This window comes from Rhinoraja longicauda, chromosome 7, assembly GCF_053455715.1.
Source record: "Rhinoraja longicauda isolate Sanriku21f chromosome 7, sRhiLon1.1, whole genome shotgun sequence".
In the NCBI taxonomy this organism is placed as follows: Eukaryota; Metazoa; Chordata; class Chondrichthyes; order Rajiformes; family Arhynchobatidae; genus Rhinoraja; species Rhinoraja longicauda.
Window position 1 is genome coordinate 3,434,224 of NC_135959.1, and position 26,573 is coordinate 3,460,796.

A 26,573-nucleotide genomic window follows, 5' to 3' on the forward strand; every position below is an offset into this window, starting at 1 on the left:
TGGAGATGAGGAAGAGAGTTGTAAATCTGTGGAATTCTCCGCCTCTGAAGGCAATGGAGGCCAATTCTCTGAATGCATTCAAGAGAGAGCTTGATAGAGCTCTTAAGGATAGCGGAGTCAGGGGGTATGGGGGAAGGCAGGAACGGGGTACTGATTGAGAATGATCAGCCATGATCACATTGAATGGTGGTGCTGGCTCGAAGGGCCGAATGGCCTCCTCCTGCACCTATTGTCTATTGGTAATGTTCAGAGGGATATGGGCCAAATGCGGGCAGGTGGAACTGGTGTAGATGGGGTATCTTGGGCAAGTTGGGCCTGAAGTAGGCACAAAAAGCTGGAGTAATTCCGCGGATTAGACAACATCTCTGAAGAAAAGGAATAAGTGACGTTTGGGACAGAAACCGTTCTTATTTCCATGACAATAATTCCCGGCTGCTGGAATCCACAGTGCAGTTTGGAATCGGTCTGCATCCCTGGAATGGGAAAAGCGAGGGCTTTAGGACCCTGTGGGCGCCAGGACGAGTTGCAGTGGGTGTAAACGGAGCCTGCACTCTGAGACTGGCCGCCTGCAGTCTGGGAGAGGTTGTGGACTGAGAAGACGTGGTCCATTCTCCGGAAAACTCCCGTCAGAGCAGCAGGAGAGCACAACCCTGGAGCCGAGGGGCACGGACACCAACCAGCAGGTGAGTCCCTTATCCCAGCAGCAATTCCCAGCACCGGGAATCCTTGATCTCATTCCTTCTGATCCCAGCAGCTGGGAATTCCTGATCCCGGTAGCCATGAGTTTTTGGATCGGTGGCCAGAAATCCTCCTGATCCCAGCAGCTGGGAATTCTTGACCCAGCAGCCAGAAACTCCTGGAATGTTTGACAGCAGAAACTGGGAATTCTGGACTCCAAACAGTCAGGAATTCCTGATCCCAGCAGCTAGAAACTCCTGGAATTCCTGATCCCAACAGCTGGAAAAATTCTTAACTCCAAACAGTCAGAAACTCCTGACTCCGGCAGCTGGGAATTCCTGATTCCAGAAGCCAGGAATTTCTGACCAGAAGCAGGGAGTTCTTGACTCCAAACAGTCAGGATTCTCCTGATTCCAGCAGCCAGGAACTTCTGAACCCAGCAGCCGGGAATTCCTGATCCCAGCAGCCGGGAATTCCTGATCCCAGCAGCCAGGGAATTCTGAATCCCTGAGCCTGGAATTCTTCACTCCAACCAGTGAGAAATTCCTGATCCCAGCAACCAGAAACTCCTTGAATTCTTGATTCCAGATGTCGGGAATTCGTGATTCCTAGCAGTCAGGATCTTCTGATCCTTGCACCCAGGAATTTACTGATCCCAATAGCCGCAAATTCCTGATCCCAGCAGCTAGGATTTCTTAACTCCAAAAAGTCAGAATCTCCTGATTCCAGCAGCCTAAAGGGTAGCAATTCCCAATTCCAGCAACTGGGAATTCCTGGTTCCAGCAGTTGGCAATTCCTGATCCCAGCAGCCAGGAATTCTTGATCAGCAACTGGGAATTCATGATTCCAGCAACTGAGAATTCCTGATTGCAGCACCATATAATTTCCCCATTCCCCCCCCCCCCTCCCTCCCTCCATTAAGCTGGCCAGAGCCCCGATCTCAACCCCAGCTGCTATAGAGTCTCATCCCAGCAGACAGGAGCCATGTTCCCAGCAGATCTGAGGGAATTCTCACCACTCCCCCTCCCCCATGCCTGTGAGCTGGGAATTTCAGGGAAAGCAGTTTCAATCTCCTTGTCTGTGGAAACAAAGGACTAAAGATGCAGATTTATACCAAAGATAGACACAAATTGCTGGAGTAATTCAGCGGGTCAGGCAGCATCTCTAGAGATAAAAGATTAGGTGACCTTTCGGGTCAGGACCTTTCTTCAGAAGACATACAGTCGCCTATCATTTATCTCCAGAGATGCTGCCTGACCTGCTGAGTTACTCCAGCACTGTGTGTCTTATCTTCAGCCTCTATGTCTGTCGAGATACTCAGGCCAAACCACCACTCCCAGCTTTCCCCGCCTAGCTGGGAATAAGTACACGTTCAATTAAAGAAATGCTCCGTTAGTGAAGAGAAGGAACTGGGTCAGGAAGAAAGTGCAGGAAAAAAAACTGCAGATGCTGGTTGAAACCAAAGATAGACGCAAAAAGCTGGAGTAACTAAGCGGGTCAGGCAGCTTCTCTGGAGAGAAGGAATAGGTGACTTTTTGGGTCGAGCGAGGCCCTTCTTCAAACTGAGAGTCAGGGGAAAGAGAAACGAGAGACATAGATGGTGATTATTCACAAAATGCTGGAGTAACTCAGCAGGTCAGGCAGCATCTGGTGATATAAATGGTGATGGTGATATAGATGGTTATATCACCATATAGATGGTGATATAAGAGAGATTATAGATCAAATGAAGGAAAGATATGTCGGGAAGAATCCAGTCTGTGCAACTTTAACTTGGCAGAAGTTTGGTGAAACTTCTACAAAGTTTTCCCAGTTAAACTTCTGGGCCTGTTTAATCCTGGAAGTTTAAAAAAAAATCTTTTGACTTGCTTTTCTTTATTCAATAGTTTGCCCCAGGAAACAATGGTAGTTCCAGATTACGTGGCAGGAGGCTGGGATGGGGAGAGGAAATAGTTAAGGAATCTTCCAGATGTATGGAAGAATGTCTACTCTGGAAGCTTTCATTGGCTGATACCTTGCCCCCCTCCCCTTCTCTTCCTACTCCAGCACTGATTGGGAAAGGCTTCTCTGAATGCTTTCAAACATGACGTGTGTTAAAGGCACTAGGTAGAGACAAAAAAAAAACACAGCCCTGTCAACTTTTCCATTTCTCTGACTGCACACTCCTTTTCTCTCGGGTAAGTGATCCTATCCTTGATATCTTTATTTTCTTTCAGAATGACAAAGACAAAAGTTGACATCACTTTGAAACAGTTTCAAGGTTAGACCTTCTATTTCTTATGATGTGTGTACCTTCTTTCTTTTTTTTGAAGAATGTTAATTTATCTCTTCCCATTCCTTGCAGGGACTGAAATAAGTTCAGAAGTTATAAGAGCAGAATTTGGCTCATCAAGTCTACTCCGCCATTCAATCATGGCTGATCTTTCTTCCCTCTTAACCCCATTCTCCTGCCTTCTCCCCATAACCCCTGACACCCGTACATATCCGTTGACTTGGCCTCCACAGCCATCTGTGCCAATGAATTCCACAGATTCCCCACCCTCTGACGAAATAAATTCCTCCTCATCTCCTTTCTAAAGGTACGTCCTTTTGTACTGAGGCTGTGCCCTCTGGTCCTAGACTTTCTCACTCGTGGAAACATCCTCTCCACATCCACTCTATCCAGGACGTTCTCCCCATCATCCACTCAATCCAATATTCTTGGATACTCCAAACACTATTTTTTCTTTCTGTTTCTCTGTATTTGGGACCTGTTCTTGCTCCTGTGTAAGAGACTGAATGTAACTTCAATCTATGACATTACACAGACTGGACACATTCAGTTGTGGGGGGGGGGGGGGGGGAGGGAGACATTTTTGATAAAGCACTTTGCAGATTATCATTCCCAGAAAGATAAGGAGGAGATAAAAATCACAGACACATTGTAACCAGCATTTAAAAAACTGCTGAGTTACTCCAGCATTTTGTGAATAAATACCTTCGATTTGTACCAGCATCTGCAGTTATTTTCTTATACATATTGTAATCATGCATAGTCTTTCTGCTGACTGATTAGCACACAACAAAAGCTTTTCACTGTAGGAAAGAAAACTGCCGATGCTGGTTTAATATCGAAGGTAGACACAAGATGCTGGAGTAACTCAGCAGGTCAGGCAGCATCTCTGGAGAGAAGGAATGGGTGACGTTTCGGGTCGAGACCCTTCTTCAGACTGTTTCACTGTACTTCGGTACACGTGACGATAAACTACACTTCAAGCTTCAAACACACTCATTGATTTCTGTGGCCTCTCTAGTTCTTTCCACACTTCCTTTGTTCCACCATTTCCGTAGCGTAGAGCCACTGCCTTACAGCGCCAGAGACCCAGGTTCGATCCTGTCTGTGTGGAGTTTGTATCTTCTCCCTGCAACGGCATGGATTTTCTCCTGGTGCTTCGGTTTCCTCCCACATCCCAAAGCTACCTCCTCCGGCTGCTTGTTCCACACACCCACCGCCTTTTGTGTAAATAAAATCCCGGAGATTCCCATTAAATCTTTCCTCCCTCACCTGAAACCTATGTCCTCTAGTTCTCGATTCCCCTACTCTGGGCAAAAGACTGTGCGTTTATCCAATCCATTCCTCTCATGATTTTGTACACCTCTATAATATCACTAATAACACCCCTCGTACACACACACTCGGGACAATTTACATTTTATACCAAGCCAATTGACCTGCGAACCTGTACGTCTTTGGTGGCGTGTGGGGGGATGTGGCAGGTGACAGGGAGAACGTACGGACTCCGTACGGACAAGCACCCGTCGTCAGGATCGAACCCGGGTCTCTGGCGTCGTAAGGCAGCAAGTCTACCGCTGCGCCATCGTGCTGCCCTGTGCTGTTCTATGTGCTAAATTCCCCGAATGCCTGTGCATTGGCCTGAGATCTGACAGACTGGCTGCGGAATGATATGAGTTTAGCTCAGCCGAGATGCTGAACCTGCAAACTTGCAACGGGAAGCAGGTTTCGGGGCAATTGGATGTTCTCCCAGCCCTCAGCTGCGTGGAAAGGAATTCTGACTGCAAGGGGCCACGTAAAAGCTGTCTGGAGTCAAATTCAAAAGGCCAAAGTTTGGCACAGGAAATTATACAGTGCAGATCTGCTACTTGTTAGTAGCTCCCATCTTGTGACAATGAAGCCACAAATCTGAGACAGAGGTTTAACTGTTTGGGAACAGTCTCTACATTATGCCTCAGCAGTGTAAAGTTACTGGCTGAGGGGGGAGGGGGGGGGGGGGGGGGGCAATGTGGAGTTCAATGAATCAATGATTCAATTATACTTTATTGTCACTTTACACCTAGGTACAGTGAATGGTTTGTTTCTGCATACAACGCGGTAAAATCCAACAGCAGACCACACCTAGGCTAGGACACAAAGAGTCACCACGTTCCTGGTGCCGATAAAGTTACAAAAAGGGCGGCACGGTGGTGCAGCGGTAGAGTTGCTGCCTGAACAGCGCCAGAGACTCGGGTTCAATCCTGACAGCGGGTGCTGTCCATCTGTCCGGTGTTTTGTACGTTCTCCCTGTGACCCGCGTGGGCTTTCTCCGGGCGCTCCGGTTTCCTCCCACACTCCAAAGACGTGCAGATTTGTAGGTTAATTGGCTTTGGTAAAATTGTATATTGTCGCTAGTGTGTGTAGGATAGTGCTAGTGTGCGGGGATTGCAGGTAGGTGTGACCTCGGTGGGCCGAAGGGTCTATTTCCCCGCTGTATTTCACGTGGTAGCAGGCACCCCTCCCCCCTGGGTCCCCCCTTCATTCACGACCCCCCCCCTCAGCTCTCGACGGCCCTCCTCACTCCCTGTTTTTACAAGTTAAACTGCCGTGGTCTAAATGAATGGCAGAACAGACTGGAGAGTTTAATTTATTCGATTACCGTTTAATTTTTTATTATTATTATTATTGTTATTGTCATGTGTACCGGGGTACAGCGAAAAGCTTTTTGTTGTGTGTTATCCAGTCAGCAAAAAGACTATACATGATCACAATCAAGCCGTCCAAAGTGTACAGATACAGGATGAGGGGGAGTAACGTTTAGTGCAAGATAAATACCAATAAAGTCTGATTATTGATAGTTCAAAGGTCTCCATCGAGGTAGGTGGGATGTCAGGCTGCTCTCTAGATGGTGAGAGGACTTCAATTGCATGATAACAGCTGGGAAGAAACTAGCCAAAAATCTGGATGTGTTTTTCTAATTGCTCTACCTCCTGCCTGATGGGAGAGGGGAGAAGAGGGAGTGACTAGGGTGAGACTGGTCCTTGATTATGCTGGTCGCCTTGATGAGGCAGCGTGAAGTGTGTAGATGGAGTCAATGGAAGGGAGGTTGGTTTGTGCGATGGTCTTGTCTGCATCCACAACTCTCTGCAATTTCTTGCGGTCTTGGATGTTCTCATCCAGGCTGTGAAGTGCTTTCTACGATGCATCTGTAGAAGTTGGTGAGAGTTGTTGGGGGCATGCCAAACTTCCTAAGCCTTCTAAGGAAGTAGACGACCGGAGATACGATCCAGAAAACAATCGCATCTCCGGCAAGGTAAGAGATTGAGAAAAGTTGAACCCGGGTCTCTAGCGCTGCAAGCTCTGAGGCAGCAACTCAACTGCTGCGCCACTGTGCCGCCCAACATGTCCTCTAATCCAAGCAGTGCCCTGGTAAACCTCTTCTGCACCCTCTCCAAAGCCTCCAATTCCCTCCTGTAATGAGTTGTCCAGAACTGCGCGCAACACTCGAAATGTCATCTAATCATAGTTTTATAAAGCTGTAACATGACTTCCCAACTTTTATACTCAACATCCCGAGCGATTAAGGCAAACTCACCAACTGTACGCCACCTTCACCACCCTATTCACTTGTGTGGCCACATTCACGGAGCTAAGGGCTTACACCACGTGCGTGAATGAATGAATGAATGAATGAATGTTTTATTGTCACATGTGGCAAGTCACAGTGAAACTCTTTACTTGCATACCAAAGGGCATAAAAGGGCACCTGGAAGGGCGCTGACAAAGTTACAAAAGTGTCAGGGGTTATGGGGAGAATGGGGTTGGGTAGGATAGATAGATCGGCCATGATTGAATGGTGGAGTAGACTCAATGGGCCAAATGGCCTAATTCTGCTCTTATGAACTTATGAACCTTTGGACAGAGTAATCTGACCGCATTTGGTTCTTTTCAGTCCCACCTGCCAACTCTTGCAGCAGTTGACGACATCGGGATTAGTATTGGTTTATTATTGTCACGTGTACCAAGATACAGTGAAAAGCTTTTGTCTGCGTGCTTTCCAGTTAGATCAGACGGTACATCTTGGGGTTGGGTGGTTTGAGTGCCTGTTTGATGTTTTTATTGTTGGACTGTGTTTTTGGGGGGTTTTAGGGTGTGTGATTTGAATGCCTATTTAATGCTTCTATTGTTGGACTGTGTTTTGGGGGGTTTTTGGGGTTGGGTAATTTGGGTGCCTGTTTAGTGCTTTTATTGTTGGACTGTGGGTGATTGAATTAACATTTTGTTCAAGATGGCCGCGCCGTTGTGTTTGGCTGCCTGCCACTGTATGTTTCTTTTTTTTCCTAGTCAGATGTGCAGCACTTTGGTCAACGTGGGTTGTTTTTAAATGTGCTATACAAATAAATTGACTTGACTTGACTTGACATCAGTACAATCAGTACAATACATGGACAAGCAAAGTGAAAAATCCGACTTGATTGGATCATTTCCAATCATTTTTGAACTGTTGATTCTGGTTCATACTAAAGATAGACACAAAGTGCTGGAGTAACTCAGTGGGTCAGGCAGCATCCCTGGAAAATGTGGATGCCGAGATGTTATAAGGCACTGGTCAGACCACATTTGGAGTATTGTGAGCAGTATTTGGGACCCAAACCTGAGGAAGGATGTGCTGGCGTTAGAGAGGTTCCACAGGAGCTTTACGAGAATGATCCCAGGGATGATTGGGCTAACATATGGGCCTATACCCGCTTGAATGAATGGGGGTCATCATTGAAACTTTCCGAATAGTGATAGACTTGGAGAGAGTGGATGGGGAGAGGATGTTTCCACAAGTGGGAGAGTCTAGGACCAGAGTCCATAGCCTGAGAATTAAAGGACGTACCTTTAGAAAGGAGATGAGGAGGAATTTCTTTAGTCAGAGGGTGTTGAATCTGTGGAATTCATTGCCACAAAGGCAGTCAATGGATATTCTTAGGGTGGAGATTGATAGATTCTTGATTAGTACGGGTGTTAGGGGTTATGGGGAGAAGGCAGGAGAATGGGGTTGAGAGGGAAAGATAGATCAGCCGTGATTGAATGGCGAAGTTGACTTGATGGGCCAAAGGGCCTAATTCTGCTCCTACAACATGTGAACATGAATTTATGGGCGATGTTTCACGTCAGAACCCTTCAAAGTATATCAAAGTATCTTGGTACACATGATAACATTAACAAACCAAACCAAACTCTGGGTTTCAGTGTACTCACAAGAAACTGCAGATGCTAGTTTACTAAAAAAAGACACAAAGTACTCAGCGGGTTAGGCAGCATCTCTGAAGACCATGGATAGGTGCTGCCTCGGAACGCGGCCCTTCTTCAGACTGTTTGTAGAAAGTTGGGTTTCAGTGTTAGCTCAGAGATGGAATTGCCACCTTGGAGTGAGAGACCACTACAGTCTGAAGAAGGGTCTCGACCCGAAACGTCGCCCATTCCTTCTCTCCCGAGATGCTGCCTGACCTGCTGAGTTACTCCAGCATTTTGTGAATAAATACCTTCGATTTGTACCAACATCTGCAGTTATTTTCTTATATTAGACCACTACAGTTTAGTTTGTTGTCACGCGTACTGAGGTACAGTGAAAAGCTTTCGTTGCGCGTTATCCAGTCTTCAGAAAGACAATACAATTACAATCGAGCCATTTACAGTGTATAGATAGATGACAGGGGAATAATGTTTAGTGCAAGGTAAAGCCAGCAAAATCCATTCAAGAATAGTCCGAGGATCACCAAAGAGGTAGACAGTAGTTCAGTACCGCTCTCTGGTTGTGATAGGATCATTCAGTTGCCTGATAACAGTTGGGAAGGAACTGTTCCTGAATCTGGAGGTCATAGAGTGATACAGTGTGGAAACAGTGTGCCCACACTGACCAACATATCCCAACTGCACTGGCCCCACCTGCCCGCGCTTGGTCCATATCCTGCCAAATCTGTCCTGTCCATGTACTTGTCATCACACCTTTTCACACTTCTTTATGTACTAAATGCATTTCGACGTATGATATTTTCAGTTTGCGATGGGCTTATCGGAACGTAACCCCATTGTAAGTTGAGGAGCACCTGAACCTACTCGGAGGATTGTGTCAATTAACAAACCCCGTCTCTTGAGCGGCTGGTCGGTTTGTTTTTCAGGCTTACTCCATCCTTGCACGTTGGAACCATGTGGCTGATGAAGGCCTTGGCTCTTAGCATCGCGATCGCCATAGTTTCGGCCGCCGCAGAGGAGCGGAGCGAGCACGCGGCCAAGTTGGCGGACGGGAGCCTCGAGTTGGGATTGAAGCTCTACCACACCATGGCCAAGGACAAAGGCACCGGCAACATCCTGCTCTCCCCTGTGATGCTGGCCTCCTCGCTGGGGACGGTGGCGCTCGGAGCCCAGGGCCCCACCGCCTCCGAGGCAAAGTCTCTGCTTGGCATGGGCACGGTGGAAGACGGCACGTTCCACCTCTCGGTGTCCCAGCTCCTGGCGGAGGTCGGCAACGCCACGGTGCGCAACGGGACCTGGAAGACCGGCAGCCAGATCTACGGCCCCACCTCGGTGAAATTCGCCAAGGACTTTGTGCAGAAGAGCAAGAAGCACTACAGCCTTGAGCACTCCAAGATCAACTTCAGGGACAAGAAGGGAGCGCTGAAGGTCATTAATGAGTGGGCAGCGAAGACCACAGAGAACAAGCTTCCCGAGATCACCAAGGACCTGGAGAAAACCGATGGGACCATCATCATCAACGCCATCTATTTCAAGCGTAAGTCCTTGCAGCGGTATGTGGCTTCTTTAGTGTTACAGACACACCATGCAAACAGGCCCTCCCGCCCACCAAGTCCACGCCAACCATCAATCACTCTTTCACACTAGTCCGACATAATCTTCATCCATTCACTCTCACCTCCATTCCCGACATACTTGGGTGGAATTTACAGAGGGCCAATTAACCTACAAACCCGCACGACTTTGCCATGTGGGAGGAAACCAGAGCACCCGGAGGAAACCCACACGGTCACAGGGAGAACATGCAAACTCCACACTGACAGCAACCATAGTCAGGATCACACTCAGGTCTCAGGTACAGCTCAATCTACTGTACATGAGTTTCATTTAATCGTATTTGTGTATAGTATTAGACAATAGACAATAGGAGCAGGAGGAGGCCATTCGGCCCTACAAGCCAGCACTGCCATTCAATGTGATCATGGCTGATCATCCACAATCAGTACCCCGTTCCTGCCTTCTCCCCATATTCCTTGACTCCGCTATCTTTAAGAGCTCTACCTAACTCTCTCTTGAAAGCATCCAGAGAATTGGCGTCCACTGCCTTCTGAGGCAGCGAATTCCACAGATTCACAACTATCTGAGTGAAAACGTTTTTCCTCATCTCCGTTCTAAATGGCCTACACCTTATTCTTAAACTGTGGCCCCTGGTTCTAGATATTATGGCAGTATCCAAACAATTTGTATATAAACATGTATTGGCAGTATACAAACAAAGCTTTTCAGTGTACCTCAGTGCATGTGATAATATAAAGCTAAGGCTAAACTGGCCCCCCTGCTCCTGCTAGCCATTTCTTTTATTCACCCAAAGAACCCTTTGTAATATTGGGCACCTGTTAACCTTCCCTTGTTTTTGTCTCCTTGCCTCCAATTTGTCTTCTTTCATCTCCTTTTCACCTCCAGCCCTTCACTTTCTCTACCCATCTGCTAATGAAAACACCCCTCACTTGCATCTACCTATCACTTGCCAGACTTTGTCCCGCCTCCACATCTCTTTACCAGCTTTCTCCCCACTGCTACGATCCGACTGAAGAAGAGTCCCGACCCGAAATGTCGTCTGTTCGTTCCCTTCAGAAATGCTGCCTGACCTGCTGAGTTACTCTAATTGTAATCCAGAATCTTCAGTCGCTTGTATCCTCTTCAACCTATTAGTTCTTCTCTCTTTCTCACGTGGTGTGACTTCAGTGCCCTGACGTTCCTTCAATGCCCTGACGTGCAGCGTAGGTTTATTAGGTTAATTCCCGGAATGGCGTGACTGTCAAATGTTGAAAGACTGGAGCGACTAGGCTCGTATACACTGGAGTTTAGAAAGATGAGAGGGGATCTTATTGAAATGTATAAGATTATTAAGGGGTTGGACACGTTAGAGGCAGGAAACATGTTCCCAATGTTGGGGGAGTCCAGAACAAGGGGCCACAGTTTAAGAATAAGGGGTAGGCCATTTAGAACTGAGATGAGGAAAAACTTTTTCAGTCAGAGTTGTGAATCTGTGGAATTCTCTGCCTCAGAAGGCAGTGGAGGCCAATTCTATGAATGCATTCAAGAGAGAGCTAGATAGAGCTCTTAAGGATAGTGGAATCAGGGGGTATGGGGAGAAGCAGGAACGGGGTACTGATTGAGAATGATCAGCCATGATTACATTGAATGGCAGTGCTGGCTCGAAGGGCCGAATGGCCTCCTCCTGCACCTATTGTCTATTCAACTTTCCATTGGGGGAATGCTGAAACGTCGTCAGTTCATTCCCTCCGGAGATGCTGCCTGACCCGCTGAATTACTCCAGCACTTTGTGTCCAATCTAAAACTTTGCTGCCGTCTTCAATTCTGGTTTGTTTGGTCTCCCTGAGCCAATCTTCCCGGGAACCGTTCTGTCTGATCGTCCTCGTCTGCCGCTGATTCACATCCACGTCCTGTGTGTGGGGAAGGATTGATGGAATTCTCTTCTTGGTTGCAGCTCACTGGAATGAGAGGTTCCACCACAAGATGGTGGACCAGCGGAGCTTCACGGTCTCCCGCTCTGAATCCATTGCCATCAACATGATGCACCGCACCGGTAGGTTCCGCTTTTCATTTCTACAACAGTCTATTCACTTACCGTGGAGTTACCAATCGCGGAAACAGGCCCTTCGGCCCAACTCTTCCATGCCGGCCAAATTGGCATCCTTGACTGGTCGCATTTGCCCGCATTTGGCCCGTCGCCCTTCTTTTCCATATATCTGCCCAAATAGCGTTTGAAATTTGGACAGGAACATGGACATGATGTGGACCGAATGTATGCATGAGGGTCCAGTGCAGATGGGGCATCTTGCTGCTCCATGCTGTTATGACTTTATGATTGTATGGAAACATAAATGTAACCACCTCTATAGCTTCCATCCTTCTTATAATAGGGTAGCCAATGTGTTGTCAGAATCAGAATTCAGAATCAGAATCAGAATTACCTTTATTTGTCATCCAAAAAACAAGTCTTTTGGATGAGATTTCGTCACCCACAGTCCAACTGTAACTTAATATTCCAGCTTCTATACTCAGTGCATTCACCTTCTCCATCCCCCCTATTGATTTTATACACCCCTATAAGATCACCCCTCAGCCCCCTGCGCTCCAAGGAATAAATCCTCGCTGGCAATTGAAAGCTTCCACTGAGACTTGTCTCTTTTGGTCTCTGCACTTTAGGCTTGTACAACTTCTACAAGGACGACTCCAACCAGGTTTACGTGGTGGAGATGCAGCTGTCTCGAGAGCTCTCCAGTGTGATCTTCATCATGCCCTTCGAACTGCAGGCCCTAGGGAAGATCGAGAAGGTGCTGAACAAGGAGCAGATCGACGCATGGGTCAGCAAACTGCAGATGCGAGCGCTGGCCGTCTCCTTGCCAATGGGTATATTTGGGGTCAGCCATCAGCTCCAGGTAAATCTTGAAGGAGAAATCTGAATTGGACATTGCCATGCTCATTGCAGTCAATGAATTATGGTAGAGTTGCAGACTCTAGTCCAGGTGTCTTTGACCTGAAACGTTTACCCTGTTTCTCTCTCCACAGATGCTGCCCAACCAGCTGAGTGTTTGACAATAGACAATAGGTGCAGGAGGAGGCCATTCGGCCCTTCGAGCCAGCACCGCCATTCAATGTGATCATGGTTGATCATTCTCAATCAGCACCCTGTTCCTGCCTTCTCCCCATACCCCCTGACTCCGCTAACCTTAAGAGCTCTATCTAGCTCTCTCTTGAATGCATTCAGAGAATTGGCCTCCACTGCATTCTGAGGAAGAGAATTCCACAGATTTACAACTCTCTGACTGAAAAAGTTTTTCCTCATCTCAGTTCTAAATGGCCTACCCCATATTCTTAAACTGTGGCCCCTTGTTCTGGACTCCCCCAACATTGGGAACATGTTTCCTGCCTCTAACGTGTCCAACCCCTTAATAATCTTATACGTTTCGATAAGATCTCCTCTCATCCTTCTAAATTCCAGTGTATACAAGCCTAGTCGCTCCAGTCTTTCAACATATGACAGTCCCGCCATTCCGGGAATTAACCTAGTAAACCTACGCTGCACGCCCTCAATAGCAAGAATATCCTTCCTCAAATTTGGAGACCAAAACAGCACACAGTACTCCAGGTGCCGTCTCACTAGGGCCCTGTACAACTGCAGAAGGACCTCTTTGCTTCGATACTCAACTCCTCTTGGTATGAAGGCCAACATTCCATTGGCTTTCTTCACTGACTGCTGTATCTGCATGCTTCCTTTCAGTGACTGGTACCTACATGCTTCCTTTCAGGGTATCGTTCTTGGGTACGTTATGACCTGTTGACATTTTTTTCTTCACTGCAGAAACATCTGGGTAGCGTTGGTTTGGCCACGGCTGTCGACAAGAGCAAGGCCGACTTGTCCAAAATCTCAGGGAAGAAGGATCTCTACCTGGCCAATCTCATCCACGGCACTGCCTTGGAATGGGGCCCAGAGGGTGATCCGTTCGATGCTTTCATCTACAATCGGGAGGAGCTGAAGAGCCCGGAGGTGTTCTACGTCGACCATCCCTTCATCTTCCTGGTGAAGGACAAGAAGACCGGGTCGATCCTCTTCATCGGCAGGGTAGTGAGACCTGATGGTCAGAAAATGCACGATGAGCTGTAGTCTCTACGGATTTGGTCAAAAACCCAACGCCCTTCTTTTCTTTTTAAAAAGAGAAAAAAAATGTCAGTTCTTCTAAATGGGCGGTTTGAAAGTAAACATGCCTTGGGAGTAAACATGTAAGATCACCACATGCTGTTTGATCTAAGAACGTGGGCCAGATGTGGGCAACTGGGACTAGCTTAGATGGGGGCATCGTGCTCGGTATGGGCATGTTGGGCTGAAGGGCCTGTTTCCGTGCGACACGATTCTCTGACCTGCTAATCCTGGTTTTGCCCTGTCAGAAGTATTTCCTTTGTCCCATCCATCCACCATTTTGGGCAACGAGCAAGACTCCAGCTCTCCAGTCCATTAAAACGTCCTATTTTCCTGCCTCCACATCAGTCTCCTCAAAATATTGGGTGGGATTTCAACGAGGTGCTTCCAGCTCTGTTCCTTTGTGCCATGCTGGTCAAATCCGCGGAATCTATGGACTGATTAGGAAGGTCTGCCCCCTCCATGTTCCTGTACACAACATCAACACCAGGGGCTGACACTTACAGAGCATCGCACTGAAGCATTTATCTCTACCAAATGTTGCTGATGCTTCAAACTCCCCCTCCTCCCTATCCCCCTTCATCCCACCCAATCAACGCAACCACATCGTCCTTTCTCCCTGAAATCTCAGTCACGCCTGACAATAGACAATAGGTGCAGGAGTCGGCCATTCGGCCCCTCGAGCCAGCACCACCATTCAATGTGATCATGGCTGATTATTCTCAATCAGTACCCCGTTCCCGCCTTCTCCCCATACGCCCTGACTCCGCTATCCTTAAGAGCTCTATCAAGCTCTCTCTTGACTGCATTCAGAGAATTGGCCTCCACTGCCTGGTCTGGCAAGGTCAAGATTCACCTGACGGGTGCACAAATTACCACTTTCTTTACATTGAAAAAAAATGTTCCTGGGATGATCTTTTGTAAGGTTTGATTCCAAACCTCAACCTTTTTTTCTGGAAGGCAGAACTTAAGAGTTTAGACTTTAGAGATATAGCACGGAAACATGTCCTTTGGCCCACTGTGTCCTCGCTGACCAACGATCACCCTGTACACTCACACTATCCTACACAGTTTGAAGTTCTTCTGGAGTGTTGGGAGCTCCAAGTGCAGTAGTCATCTAAGGTTTGGGGAAAGCCTTGAAATATTTTCATGCTTGAATGGCGAGGATTGCTCAAAAAGGAGAGGATTGCCATCTACTGGTGTCTCTGAAGGGAGCATTTAATTCACAACTAGACAATAGACGCAAGAGGAGGCCATTCGGCCCTTCGAGCCAGCACTGCCATTCAATGTGATCATGGCTGATCATTCTCAATCAGTACCCCGTTCCTGCCTTCTCCCCATACCCCCTGACTGCTATCCTTAAGAGCTTTATCTAGCTCTCTCTTGAATGCATTCAGAGAATTGGCCTCCACTGCCTTCTGAGGCAGAATTCCACAGATTCACAACTCTCTGACTGAAAAAGTTTTTCCTCATCTCAGTTCGAAATGGCCTACCCCTTATTCTTAAACTGTGGCCCCTTGTTCTGGACTCCCCCAACATTGTGAACATGTTTCCTGCCTCTAATGTGTCCAACCCCTTAATAATCTTATACGTTTCGATAAGATCTCCTCTCATCCTTCTAAATTCCAGTGCATCCTCTCATCCTTCTAAATTCCAGTGTATAACTACTGGGTGAATTATGAGCAACCAGTCTACAGCTCGGTGGGATTGAACTGATGTGGCAAAGTCACACAAAATCGACATATCCATATCACTTGGGAATCAGCTTTACCACTTGTGGCTGCTGGTGGAACGTGCTGCCTCACTGCACCGGAGACCCGGGTTCGATCCAGACCACGGGTGCCGACAGTGTGGATTTTGCATGATCCCCCTGGTTGTTTTTTTTGCATGGGTTTCCTCCAGTTGCTCTGTTTTCCTCCCCAATCCCAAAGACATGGGGTTTGTAGATTAATTGGCTTCCATAAAATTACCCCCTAGTGTGTAGGGAGTGGATGAGAAAGTGGGATAACATAGAACTGGTGTGAATGGGTTGACCAATGGTCGGCATGGACTCGGTGGGCCGCAGGGCCTGTTTCCGTGCTGTATGTCTAAACTAAACTAAACAATGAGCTTGTTTGCAGTCCTGCTTCATGTGATCTCCCTTTTATATCTGGCTTCTCATTGATACCTCAGCTATTCCGAATTGGTGGTTCATTCTACTCTTCACTGAAGAGATTTCTAATGAATTATTTTTATTGCCTTTACTGGCAGCTTCTGCCCACAAATGACTGATTGATGTACTTCAATAATCCTTGTTCAAAAACGCTGGAAATGTTCTCTATTTGGATGAAGGTGGAAAGGTCTACTTATTAGATTAGGTCATTAATCCTTGACTGTCTGCAATATCCTTGGAGAAATTCCTGGAGATTTGGAACTAAATCGGAGAATGCTGGAAGTAACTCAGCAGGTCGGGCAGCATCAGCGGAAGGAGAAACGGTTGATGTTTTGGGTACGGGAAGAAGGATCCCAAACTCCAAATGTTAACCATGTCTCCTTCTTCAGATACGGCCTGGACTGGTGTTTCAAGTTTTTGTAAAGCCTGGTAATCTCTCGAACATCAAGGCCCATGTCTGTGCTGGATAAATTTAAAGATTCGGTTCCAAATTGTCCTTCATTTGGCAGGAAAATAAAAGCATTCTGTTGTATATTAGCTGCTTTTAATGCCATCCCCTCCATTTTTTTGGACAATCAAAAGTAGGGACGTGTTTGTACTGGGAGTAGCTGATATTAGCGTGGAGTGTTGGGTGGGACATTGTGACAGTTCCTTTGTTGGGGTTTCTGTTCAACGACAGTAGATGTTCTCACATTGTGCTCCTTCTTGGCCCACACCGTGTCATCTGTGCAGATGCATTGTTGCAGTATCTGAAAACCGCATTTGGTTTTTGTTCTCCAATTAAAAAAAAGTGAAAAGACGTGGATGCATTTGGTCTTATTATTCAGCAGTGAGTCAGAGAACAGCACTGAGCAGCACTGCCCATAATGCCCGTGCCGAACATGATACCAAGTTATCAGTCTGAAGGAGGATCCCGAATCGAAAAGATTGCATACAGCTCAATATTGATAGTTGTGAGGTGGGCTGGATGAAGACAAAGGAAGCCTTTGAGGCCCTTTTTTCTTTTGTTTATACACCGATCAGCCAAAACATTATGACCACCTGCCTAATATGCTGTTGGTCCTCCATGTGCAGCCCCATACGCAGCAGGGTGCGATGCACTGTGTATTGTGACACATTCCCCCCATTAACATTTTCTGTGACTTGTGCCACAGTTGACCTTCTGTCGGTTCGGACCAAACGGGATAGCCTTTGTTGCCCTCGCGCATCGATGAGCCTTGGGCGCTCAAGAACCGCCCAAGCGCCGGTTTGTGGTTTGTCCCTCCTCGGACCACAGTCGGTAGGTACTCACCGCTGCTGACCGGGAGCACCCCACAAGCCTTGCCGTTTCAGAGATGCTTTGACCCAGTCGTCTGGCCATAACAATTTGGCCCTTGTCAAAGTCGTTCAGGTCTTTACTCCTGCCCATTTCTCCTGCATCCAACAAATCAACTTCAAGAACTGAGTGTTCACTTGCTGCCTAATATATTCCACCCCTTGACAGGTGCCATTGTAACGAGATAATCAATGTTATTCACTTCACCTGTCAGTGGTCAAAATGTTTTGGCTGATTGGTGTATAAAGATCACTTTGGACAACAAATTCTAGTCAGTCTGAAGCAAAGATACTAGAGGAACAAGATAGACCACTCGACCCTAAAAACCGTAGTACGTCATGGCGCCATTTTAGTAGGCAGAAACTTGCAGAAACATTTAAAAAGAAAAATAGCAAACATCTGTCAATTGATAGATGAGATATATTCTGCATTTTAATGGGATCATCACACATACTGTTCCCCCAAAACACTGGTTACACTGCGAGAGGCATAACGAACGGCGGGTTTTGCCTACTAAAATGGCAGACGTTACGCTCCTTTGCGTACTACACTTCAGTATAGGCGATTTCAACGGAGTGGTCCATCTTGTTCCTCTAGTATCTTTGAAACTCAGAACGGGGTACTGATTGAGAGTGATCAGCCATGATCACATTGAATGGCGGTGCTGGCTCGAAGGGCCGAATGGCCTACTCCTGCACCTATTGTCTATTGGTCTGAAGAAGGGTCTCGACCTGAAATGTCAACTCTCCATCTTCTCCAGAGATGCTGCCTATCCCGCTGAGTTACTCCAGCACTCTGTGTCCTTTCATCATGCTGTTTATGTGAACAGCAGCCAAAACAAAGCTTTTTCATGAAATCTTGGTAGACATGACAATAATAAACCAACACCAATGTCCAATGTATTTTTTTGTGATGGTATGCACCTGTACTGCTCACCAGCACCTTTGACAATTTAAACAATTATTTTGTTTTCTCGTCACGTAACACATATATGTATTAAAGGTACACACCGGCACCTTTTTCTTTACAAAAAAAACACTGGCTTTATAAATATCATTTTGCATCTCTCATTACTCCTGACTTGTTCTGTAGGGCAGCAAAATAAAATTTCTATTTATGTGTTAAAGCTAACAGCCATCTAAAGTTCCTCGTCTCTAATTTCATCCAATTTCTTCAGACTGAATAAGTGGATGATATCTCTACAAAAAGGGAAATAATGCAGCAAGGATGTCCTTGCCCAATTAAAGGAGCAATAATTTCAACACTCTGTAAATTAGACAAACAATCGTTCCTTGCAAACAGGCTCAGATGTGAGGCTGGCAAAACAACAAAAGGGAACTGTGGGGCTTGGGAGAGGCCGAGGAAATCACAGGGGACTTGATCAAGCAAGAGAGCGTTTAATTCTGCAGTGGAACTCTTGTCGACATGATGATATCGAGGAGCTAGATAAGGATGAGGTTTGGACTGCTTCTGGCATTTTTGCTGGGATTAAGGAGCCGGGTTTGGAGGGTGGGGCTTGAAAACATGTTCGGCTCCTTGTTTTCATGGTCTTCAGGAACAAGAGGAGACAGATCTCAAGAGTCAAACATTTGTCATATCCACCGAAATGGAACAATGAAATTCTTACTTGCGGCAGCATAAACAGGTCTGTAAACATATTACACAAAGATATAATAAAAACAAACAAAAAATGTTCAATAAATAAGGAAAAACAATGTTAGCGTAGAACAAACTAAAAGCCCAAAGTCCCAAGTGAACAAAGGCAGTTCGTAGTTTGAAGTTTTAGATTTAGATTTTTTAGATTTAGAGATACAGCGCTGAAACAGGCCCTTCGGCCCACCGGGTCCGCGCCGCCCAGCGATCCCCGCACATTAACACTATCCTACACACCCTAGGGACAATTTTTTTTTTTTTTTTAACATTTGCCCAGCACATTAACCTACATACCTGTACGTCTTTGGAGTGTGGGAGGAAACCGAAGATCTCGGAGAAAACCCACGCAGGTCACGAAGAGAACGTGCAAACTCCATACAGACGGCGCCCGTAGTCAGGATTGAACCTGAGTCTCCGGCGCTGCACTCGCTGTAAGGCAGCAACTCTACCGCTGCGCCACCGTGCCGATAGTGGGAATGAAATGAGAGCGTGACGAGGGTGGTGAGGGTCCTCGATGACACTGGCTGCCTTTTTGGGCTGGCACCTCCTATTGTTGATCATTGAGTTTTTATGTCACGCGTACTGAGGTACAATGAAAAACTTTGTTGCACGCTATCCAGTCAGCGAATTGACTTTACATGATTATAATCAAACCATTTACAGTGCACAGATACAGGATAAATGAAATAACGTTTAGTGCAAGATAACATTCGATAAAAGATAGTCAGAGGGGCTCCAATGAGGTAGATGCTAGGTGACCGCTCTCTAGTTGGTGATAGGATGGTTCAGTTGCCTGAAAGAATGGTACAGATCCCTTCAATGGTCAGTATCTCTGATGGACCAAGTGGTGTCGAGCACTTTTTGTAATCTCATGCTGAAATGGCAATTCACAGTATGTTCTGAACCACAGCTGCTGAAGAACCTTTGCAGTGTCCTCACTGTTGTAGGGAAACACAGCAATCAATTATTGAAAGATTGTGTTGGTCAGCTCATAAATTAGGAGCAGGAGTAGGCCATTCAGCCCATTGTATTCAGTTCTGGTCACCCTGCTATGGGAAGGATGTCAGTAAGATGAAAAGGGTGCAGAGAAGACTTTTGAGGATGTTGCCAGGACTGGACGGCCTGAGCTATAGGGAGAGGTTTAGCAGGCTAGGACTTTATTCCTTGAAGCCATGAGAGGTGATCTGAAAGAGGTGTAGAAAATCAAGAGGGGAATAGACAATAGACAATAGATGCAAGAGTCGGACATTCGGCCCTTCGAGCCAGCACCACCATTCTATGTGATCATGGCTGATCATTCTCAATCAGTACTCAATCAGTATAATAGATAGAGTGAATGGACAGGGTCCTTTACCCTGATGAGGGGAGTCAAGAAAGAGAGGTTTAAGTTCAGAGGGGAAAGATTTAATAGGAACCAGAGGACAATTTTTCCGCACAGAGGGTGATGGGTACATGGAATGAACTGCGAGAGAAAGTAGTTGAAGTAAGTACTATGACAACATTAAAAAAAACATTTGGACCAGTACATAGACAGGAAAGGTCTCAAGGAATATGGGCAGGCACAGGCAAGTGGGGCAAGCGTAGATGGGGCATCTTTGTCGGCATGGACAAGTTAGACGGAAGGGTTTGTTTCAGTACTGTTTCATACATACTCTATGACTAGAAAATAGGAGGAGTAGGCCACTCAGACCTTCTCGCCTGTCCCAGAAATTCAATATGATCATGCTCATCTATGCTGGCCTCAACTTCTCATGTGCCAGTTCTCCTGAACCCTCAATTACATGCTGTTTCAAATATTTACCTATCTCCACCTTAAATATATCTGATGATACAACCTTCACCACGCCACAGGGGCTGAGATCAATCTATGTAAATCTGCCCTCGAGGACAAGAAGATTCCATGCATAGTTTTAAATGACTGGCCCCTTAATTTGTAGTTGTGTTAACTTGTTTGTGACTCTCCCATTTATCAAAATTCTCTTTTAAATGCCTTTTAAATGCCTTTTAAATGCCTTAAAGATCTCCGCCATTTGAGAAAGAGTTTGAAAGACTCGAAACGCATCCTGCCAATATTTCTTCCCCAACCAATGTCATAAACATACATGTATAGGAAAGAAAACTGCAGATGCTGGTTTAAACCGAAGGTAGACACAAAATGCTGGAGTAACTCAGCGGGTCAGGAAGCATCTCTGGCGAGAAGGAATGGGTGACGTTTCGGGTCGAGACCCTTCTTCAGACCGAGAAAGGGTCTCGACCCGAAACATCACTCATTCCTTCTCTCCTGAGATGCTGCCAAACCCGCTGAGTTACTCCAGCATTTTGTGTCTACCTTCGTCATAAACATCCAGTCGTCTGTACAGTCTGAATGCGTCAAGAAGGGGAATCAAAACTAAAGGGCATAGGTTTAAGGTGAGAGGAGAAAGATTTAGCTGGAATCTGAGGGGCAAATGCGGATGATGGTGATGGGTATATGGACCGAGCTGCCAGAGGAAACTGAGCCAGATACAGTAACTATTTAAAGGACGTTTGGACAGGTGCCTGGATAGAAAAGGTTTAGCAGCATATGGCTCAATGAAATGCGTCAAGGGATATCATTCATTCATTCATTCATTCATTCATTCATTCATTCATTCATTCATTCATTCATTCATTCAAGTGCTAGCAAATTGGGCTAGCTCAGTCAGGCAACTTGGTTTGCATGGATGAGTTGGACCGAAGGGCCAGTTTTCAACTGTATGACTGTTTTCTCAGAATCTACTTTTCCGCAAAATCCCAGCCAAAACCGACCTTCTGAAGATTCAGTAAATCCGCTTCTGCTCTCTCAGGCTTTGTGAAGCTTGTCTTTCAAGGTGCCCTTCTAATCTGGATGATCGTATCTGGGGTTTATGCAGCTCAGGAGCTCCACATGGTGGTGACTCTGCAAACCTGAAGCAAGAAGCCCAGAAATGCTACAGTCTTGACAGAGTTAGTCAAACCGGCAGTGTGCATGACCAAGAGAGGCTGTGCCAATATTATCTGCAGCCCTCAACAGCAATGTTGTTGTATATGTAGCCCAGTCCATCACACAAGACTGGACTCCCCACCATTGACTCGTAGATAGACATAGACATAGACATAGAAAATAGGTGCAGGAGAAGGCCATTCGGCCCTTCAAGCCAGCACCGCCATTCATTGTGATCATGGCTCATCGTCCCCTATTAATAACCCGTGCCTGCCTTCTCCCCATATCCCTTGATTCCTTTCTTAATTTTTTTATTTTATAATTGATTACAATGCATATAACAACAACAGTAAACCCCATCCCTCCCCTTCCCTACATAATCATGAAAACAAACAAACAAAAACAAACAAATAAATAAATAAAAATACATTAAAAAAAAACATAACTACAATGTAACAAAAAAAGACAAAAGCACAAAAACATGAGGCAAGGTAATTTTCACAAGTCAAATATTTCAGTATTTTCACTGCTGGATTCAAAGAAGGTACAAAAGCCTGTGGCATTGAGGGGATAGTTTTACTTGTCCTTAATATGCTGCAGCACTGGGTTCCATATGTTGAAGAACTTTTGAGGGTTGCCAGACAATTCATATCTCAACCTCTCTACGTGTAATATGCCCATTAATTCTCTTAACCAAGTCTCAAACTGAGGAGCAGAGTCTGATTTCCATAGTTTCAAAATACATCTGTTGGCAATTACCATACCATAAACCAAGATTGTGCGAGCATTATGGTCTAGCTTCTCAAGCGTTGTGGAATACCCGAATAGAGCAGTTTCAGGGTCCGGAGTTAAAGTGACGTTTAAAACAGTGGAGTACCATTGAAATAAAAGTTGTGAAGTTTTGGACAAGTCCAAAAGTGGTGAGCGAGTGTACCCTCAGCGGTCTTGCATCTATTACACAAAGGTGAGAGATCAGGAAAGATTTTATGCAGCTTAACCTTAGAGTAGTGTAATCTGTGTATAACCTTGAATTGAATCAGTTGTAGCCTAGAATTAATAGAACAGGATTTTATACTTTTCAGTACTTCCTTCCAGACATCGTCATCAATTTCAATGTTAAGGTCTTCTTCCCAGGTTTGTTTTATTTTTAAAGTAGATTTATCTAGTTTGTTTAAAAAGATACCTACAAACGATGAGATTAGGTTCTTTGCTTCCGGGGGACCCAGCAAAATTTTGGACAACAAGTCGTCTTCGGGCAGGGACTCAAAAAGCGAATTGTTTTGTCGAACATAATTTCTCAGCTGTAAGTACCTGAAGAATTGAGTTTTGGGCAATGAGAACTTGGATTGTAGCTGATCAAATGATGCAAAGTGTCTATTTATGTAAAGATCTTTTATTGTAACTATCCCTTTACAGCTCCATTCTTTGAATGCTGTGTCTGTAAATGATGGGGGGAAAGCGTGGTTATGCCAGATTGGGGCATGCATTGACGTATTCGGAAGCTCACAAGCTTTCCTAATTTGGTGCCATATTCTCTGAGCATTGGACAGAGTGAAGTGATCCTCTCTAAGAGAGGTGAGAGATCTGGGTAATGAAAAAAGGAGAGCAGGGAGAGAAGTTTTTGGGGTTAAGCTTTTTTCAATCGCCAGCCAAGGTGGCAGGTCATATCCAACTCCCCGTTCATATGCATACTGCCAGTATACCATGACTCTAACATTGGCCGCCCAATAGTAATATAAAAAGCACGGTAACCCCAGTCCCCCATGTTCCCTCGTTTTTTGAAGATAAGCTTTTGAGATCCTGTGTGCTTTATATCCCCAAATAAATGGCATAATGATAGAATCGATTAACTTAAAGTAGGATTTGGGGATAAAAACAGGGACATTCTGAAATAAATACAGAAATCTCGGCAGGGAGACCATCTTTACTGCGTTCACGCGGCCAATCAAGGAAATAGGCAACGTTCTCCATTTCTCTATGTTCTCCTTTAGCTTGTTCAACCTTTCGGTAAAGTTAATTTTAAAAAGGGTCTTGGGGTTTTTAGATATTTTAATGCCCAGATATTTTATACTATCCGGATTTGTTTTAAACTGCATGTTGGCTAAGAATACAGGGTCTAATTCTGCTGTCATCGATATAAGTTCACTCTTCTGCCAGTTTATAGTGTAACCTGAGACCTCGCCAAAGGAATTAATAAGCTGGAATAGGTAAGGAACAGAATGTTCAGGGTCAGATACAAAGATGGCAATATCATCCGCATAAAGCGAAATCTTATGTTCCACCCCACCCAGTATTATCGGTTTTATAAGCGCATGCCCTCTTATGCCGATTGCCAGCGGCTCAATGGCTAACGCAAAGAGGAGCGGCGAGAGGGGGCAGCCCTGTCGCGTACCCCTCTGAAGGGCAAAAGGGGGTGACCTATCCTGGTTTGTGAGTATGGAAGCGGTGGGATGAGCATATATAAGACGTACCCAGGAAATAAAAGAGGCCCCAAGACCAAACTCTTCCAGCACTCTGAGTAAATATCCCCACTCAACCTGATCGAAAACTTTTTCTGGGTCTAAACACAGAATGGCTTGTTTGGAAGAACTATCGAATTTGTGATACATAATGTTCATTACTCTTCTAACATTAAAGAAAGAGAACCTATTGGGGATGAACCCGGTCTGATCCGTATGGATAATGGATTCTATACACTTATTTAGTCTAGTCGCCATTATTTTAGTAAAAATCTTGAAATCCAAATTAAGCATAGAAATTGGTCGGTATGAGGAGGGATTGGTTTCATCCCGGTCTTGTTTCAATAAGAGAGAAATATTAGTATTGTACAATGACGGTGGGAGCTTTTTCAACTCGATTGAGTGGGAGAGCATCCTGTGCAGAATCGGAGTTACCTGGTCAGCAAACTTCTTATAAAATTCGACTCCAAAACCGTCTGGCCCAGGGCTCTTGCCGTTTTGCAACGACCTAATTGCATCCTTGATTTCTACAGAGGAGGGTTCTGAGTTTAAGGCCTCACAAGAGGCACTATCTAATTTTGGTATGTCCAACTTTTTTAACCATGCATTGATATCACCGTTAGCTTTGGATTTATACAGCTCTTGATAATACTCCTCAAAGCGTTCATTTATTAATTTTGGATCGGTTAAAGCAACACCCTTGCCTGATTTTATTATATGTATGGCCCTACTTGCTTGACGGGCTAACAATGTATGCAGTTTGTCCCCTAATTCAAAATATCGCTGTTTCAGTCGCAGTAGCTGGTCACTGACTTGATTTGTTAGAATCGTGTTATACTCATATTTAAGACTGAGCATATTTTGCAGCGTTTGGGGGTTGTTTGTGCTCCTATACAACGTCTCCATTGGAGAAAGCTCCGAATCAATTTCTTGTAGACGTCTCTCTCTGGATTTCTTTAAAGACGCTTCATACGAAATAATATGACCCCTCATAACTGCCTTGAAAGCTTCCCACAAGGTGGAGTCCGAGACATCAGAAGTGTCATTGGTCTCCAAATATTCTGTAATTTTTTCAGACATGTATTTACAGAAAGTTCCATCATTAAGCAAGGAAAGGCGTAGTCGCCATTTAGCACATCGTTTAGACAGCTTAAAGTCAAAGATAATTGAGGTTGGAGCGTGATCTGAGATCAAAATGTTATGATATTTGGTATTTATTACGTTAGGTATGAGTTTCGAGTCTAATAAAAAATAATCGATACGAGAGTATGAATTGTGCATTTTAGAAAAAAAAGAGTATTCTCTGTCTGTGGGATGCTGTATCCTCCAAATGTCAACTAAATTGGTGGAGGAGATGAGATTTTTCAAAACCGTGGATGCATTCGAAGGGCTACACATTTTATTTGATGACCTATCCAGGTGCCAGTCAAGGATTGTGTTATGGTCCCCTGCAACAATCACATTCGTATTAGAAAGGTCAGGTAGCTTATCAAAGATTTTGCGAAAGAAAGCTGCATCATCAATATTCGGACCATAAATGTTAAGCAGTGTTACATAAACAGAGTAAAGGTACCCAGTTACTATGAGAAATCGACCATTCGGGTCACTTACTGTAGAAATATGTCTGAAATCTATGTTTTTCTTAACCATAATTGCCACCCCGCGGGCTTTGCTAGAAAATGTGGATTGAAATATCTGATCTGCCCATCTGCAGCGCAACTGTCTCTGCCCCAATGTTCTAATGTGAGTTTCTTGGAGGAACACAAGGTCGGCAGATAAAGACCTAAGATGTGAAAACACCTTAGCTCGTTTAATTGGGTGGCCCATGCCGCGGACATTCCAGCTCACCATGGTAACCCTCCCACGCACATCATCATCCCCAGGTACCATCAGAAGGTGTAAATTGTATTACATAAGCAGCGACATAATAATTTGCCTCAAACAAAAAAACAGGAAGACCACCAACACAAAAACACACACAAAACTCGGACTTTCCCTCCCCCCATCCCCACTCTCCCAAACAAAGTGAGAGAAAATATCCTAACATACTGTAAACGGGGGTTACTTCAACTATCTAGCCTGTTAAGCCCAAAGGCTAGCTAAAGGCTAAATTGTGAAACCGCTAGCTAGTTAACTACAAATTCAGTCGGCATCCCCT

The 26,573-nt window shown here is 45.4% G+C and overlaps 1 protein-coding gene across 4 annotated transcripts; it reads left to right on the plus strand.

Moving 5' to 3' along the window:
* The first annotated feature begins 562 nt into the window (after positions 1–562).
* Positions 563–17,366, plus strand: serpinh1b (serpin peptidase inhibitor, clade H (heat shock protein 47), member 1b). Of its 4 annotated transcripts, XM_078401987.1 has the most exons (7): positions 574–683; positions 2,895–2,938; positions 5,014–5,225; positions 9,097–9,707; positions 11,682–11,780; positions 12,404–12,636; positions 13,560–17,366. In XM_078401987.1, exons 4-7 carry the CDS (start codon positions 9,125–9,127, stop codon positions 13,860–13,862), a joined length of 1,218 nt encoding a protein of 405 aa, XP_078258113.1. In that variant the 5' UTR covers positions 574–683; positions 2,895–2,938; positions 5,014–5,225; positions 9,097–9,124; the 3' UTR covers positions 13,863–17,366. The 4 variants fall into 4 exon arrangements, with proteins under 4 accessions (XP_078258114.1, XP_078258113.1, XP_078258112.1 ...); XM_078401986.1 differs by lacking the exon at positions 5,014–5,225 and having other exon boundaries at positions 13,560–17,365; XM_078401988.1 differs by lacking the exons at positions 2,895–2,938; positions 5,014–5,225 and having other exon boundaries at positions 563–683.
* Positions 17,367–26,573: the final 9,207 nt, after the last annotated feature.

Coding starts and splice junctions, on each gene's coding strand:
- serpinh1b (XM_078401988.1), top strand. CDS start 9,125: ATGTGGCTGATGAAGGCCTTGGCTCTTAGCATCGCGATCGCCATAGTT. Junction 9,708..11,681: donor CAACGCCATCTATTTCAAGC/GTAAGTCCTTGC, acceptor TCTTGGTTGCAG/CTCACTGGAATGAGAGGTTC. Junction 11,781..12,403: donor CAACATGATGCACCGCACCG/GTAGGTTCCGCT, acceptor TCTGCACTTTAG/GCTTGTACAACTTCTACAAG.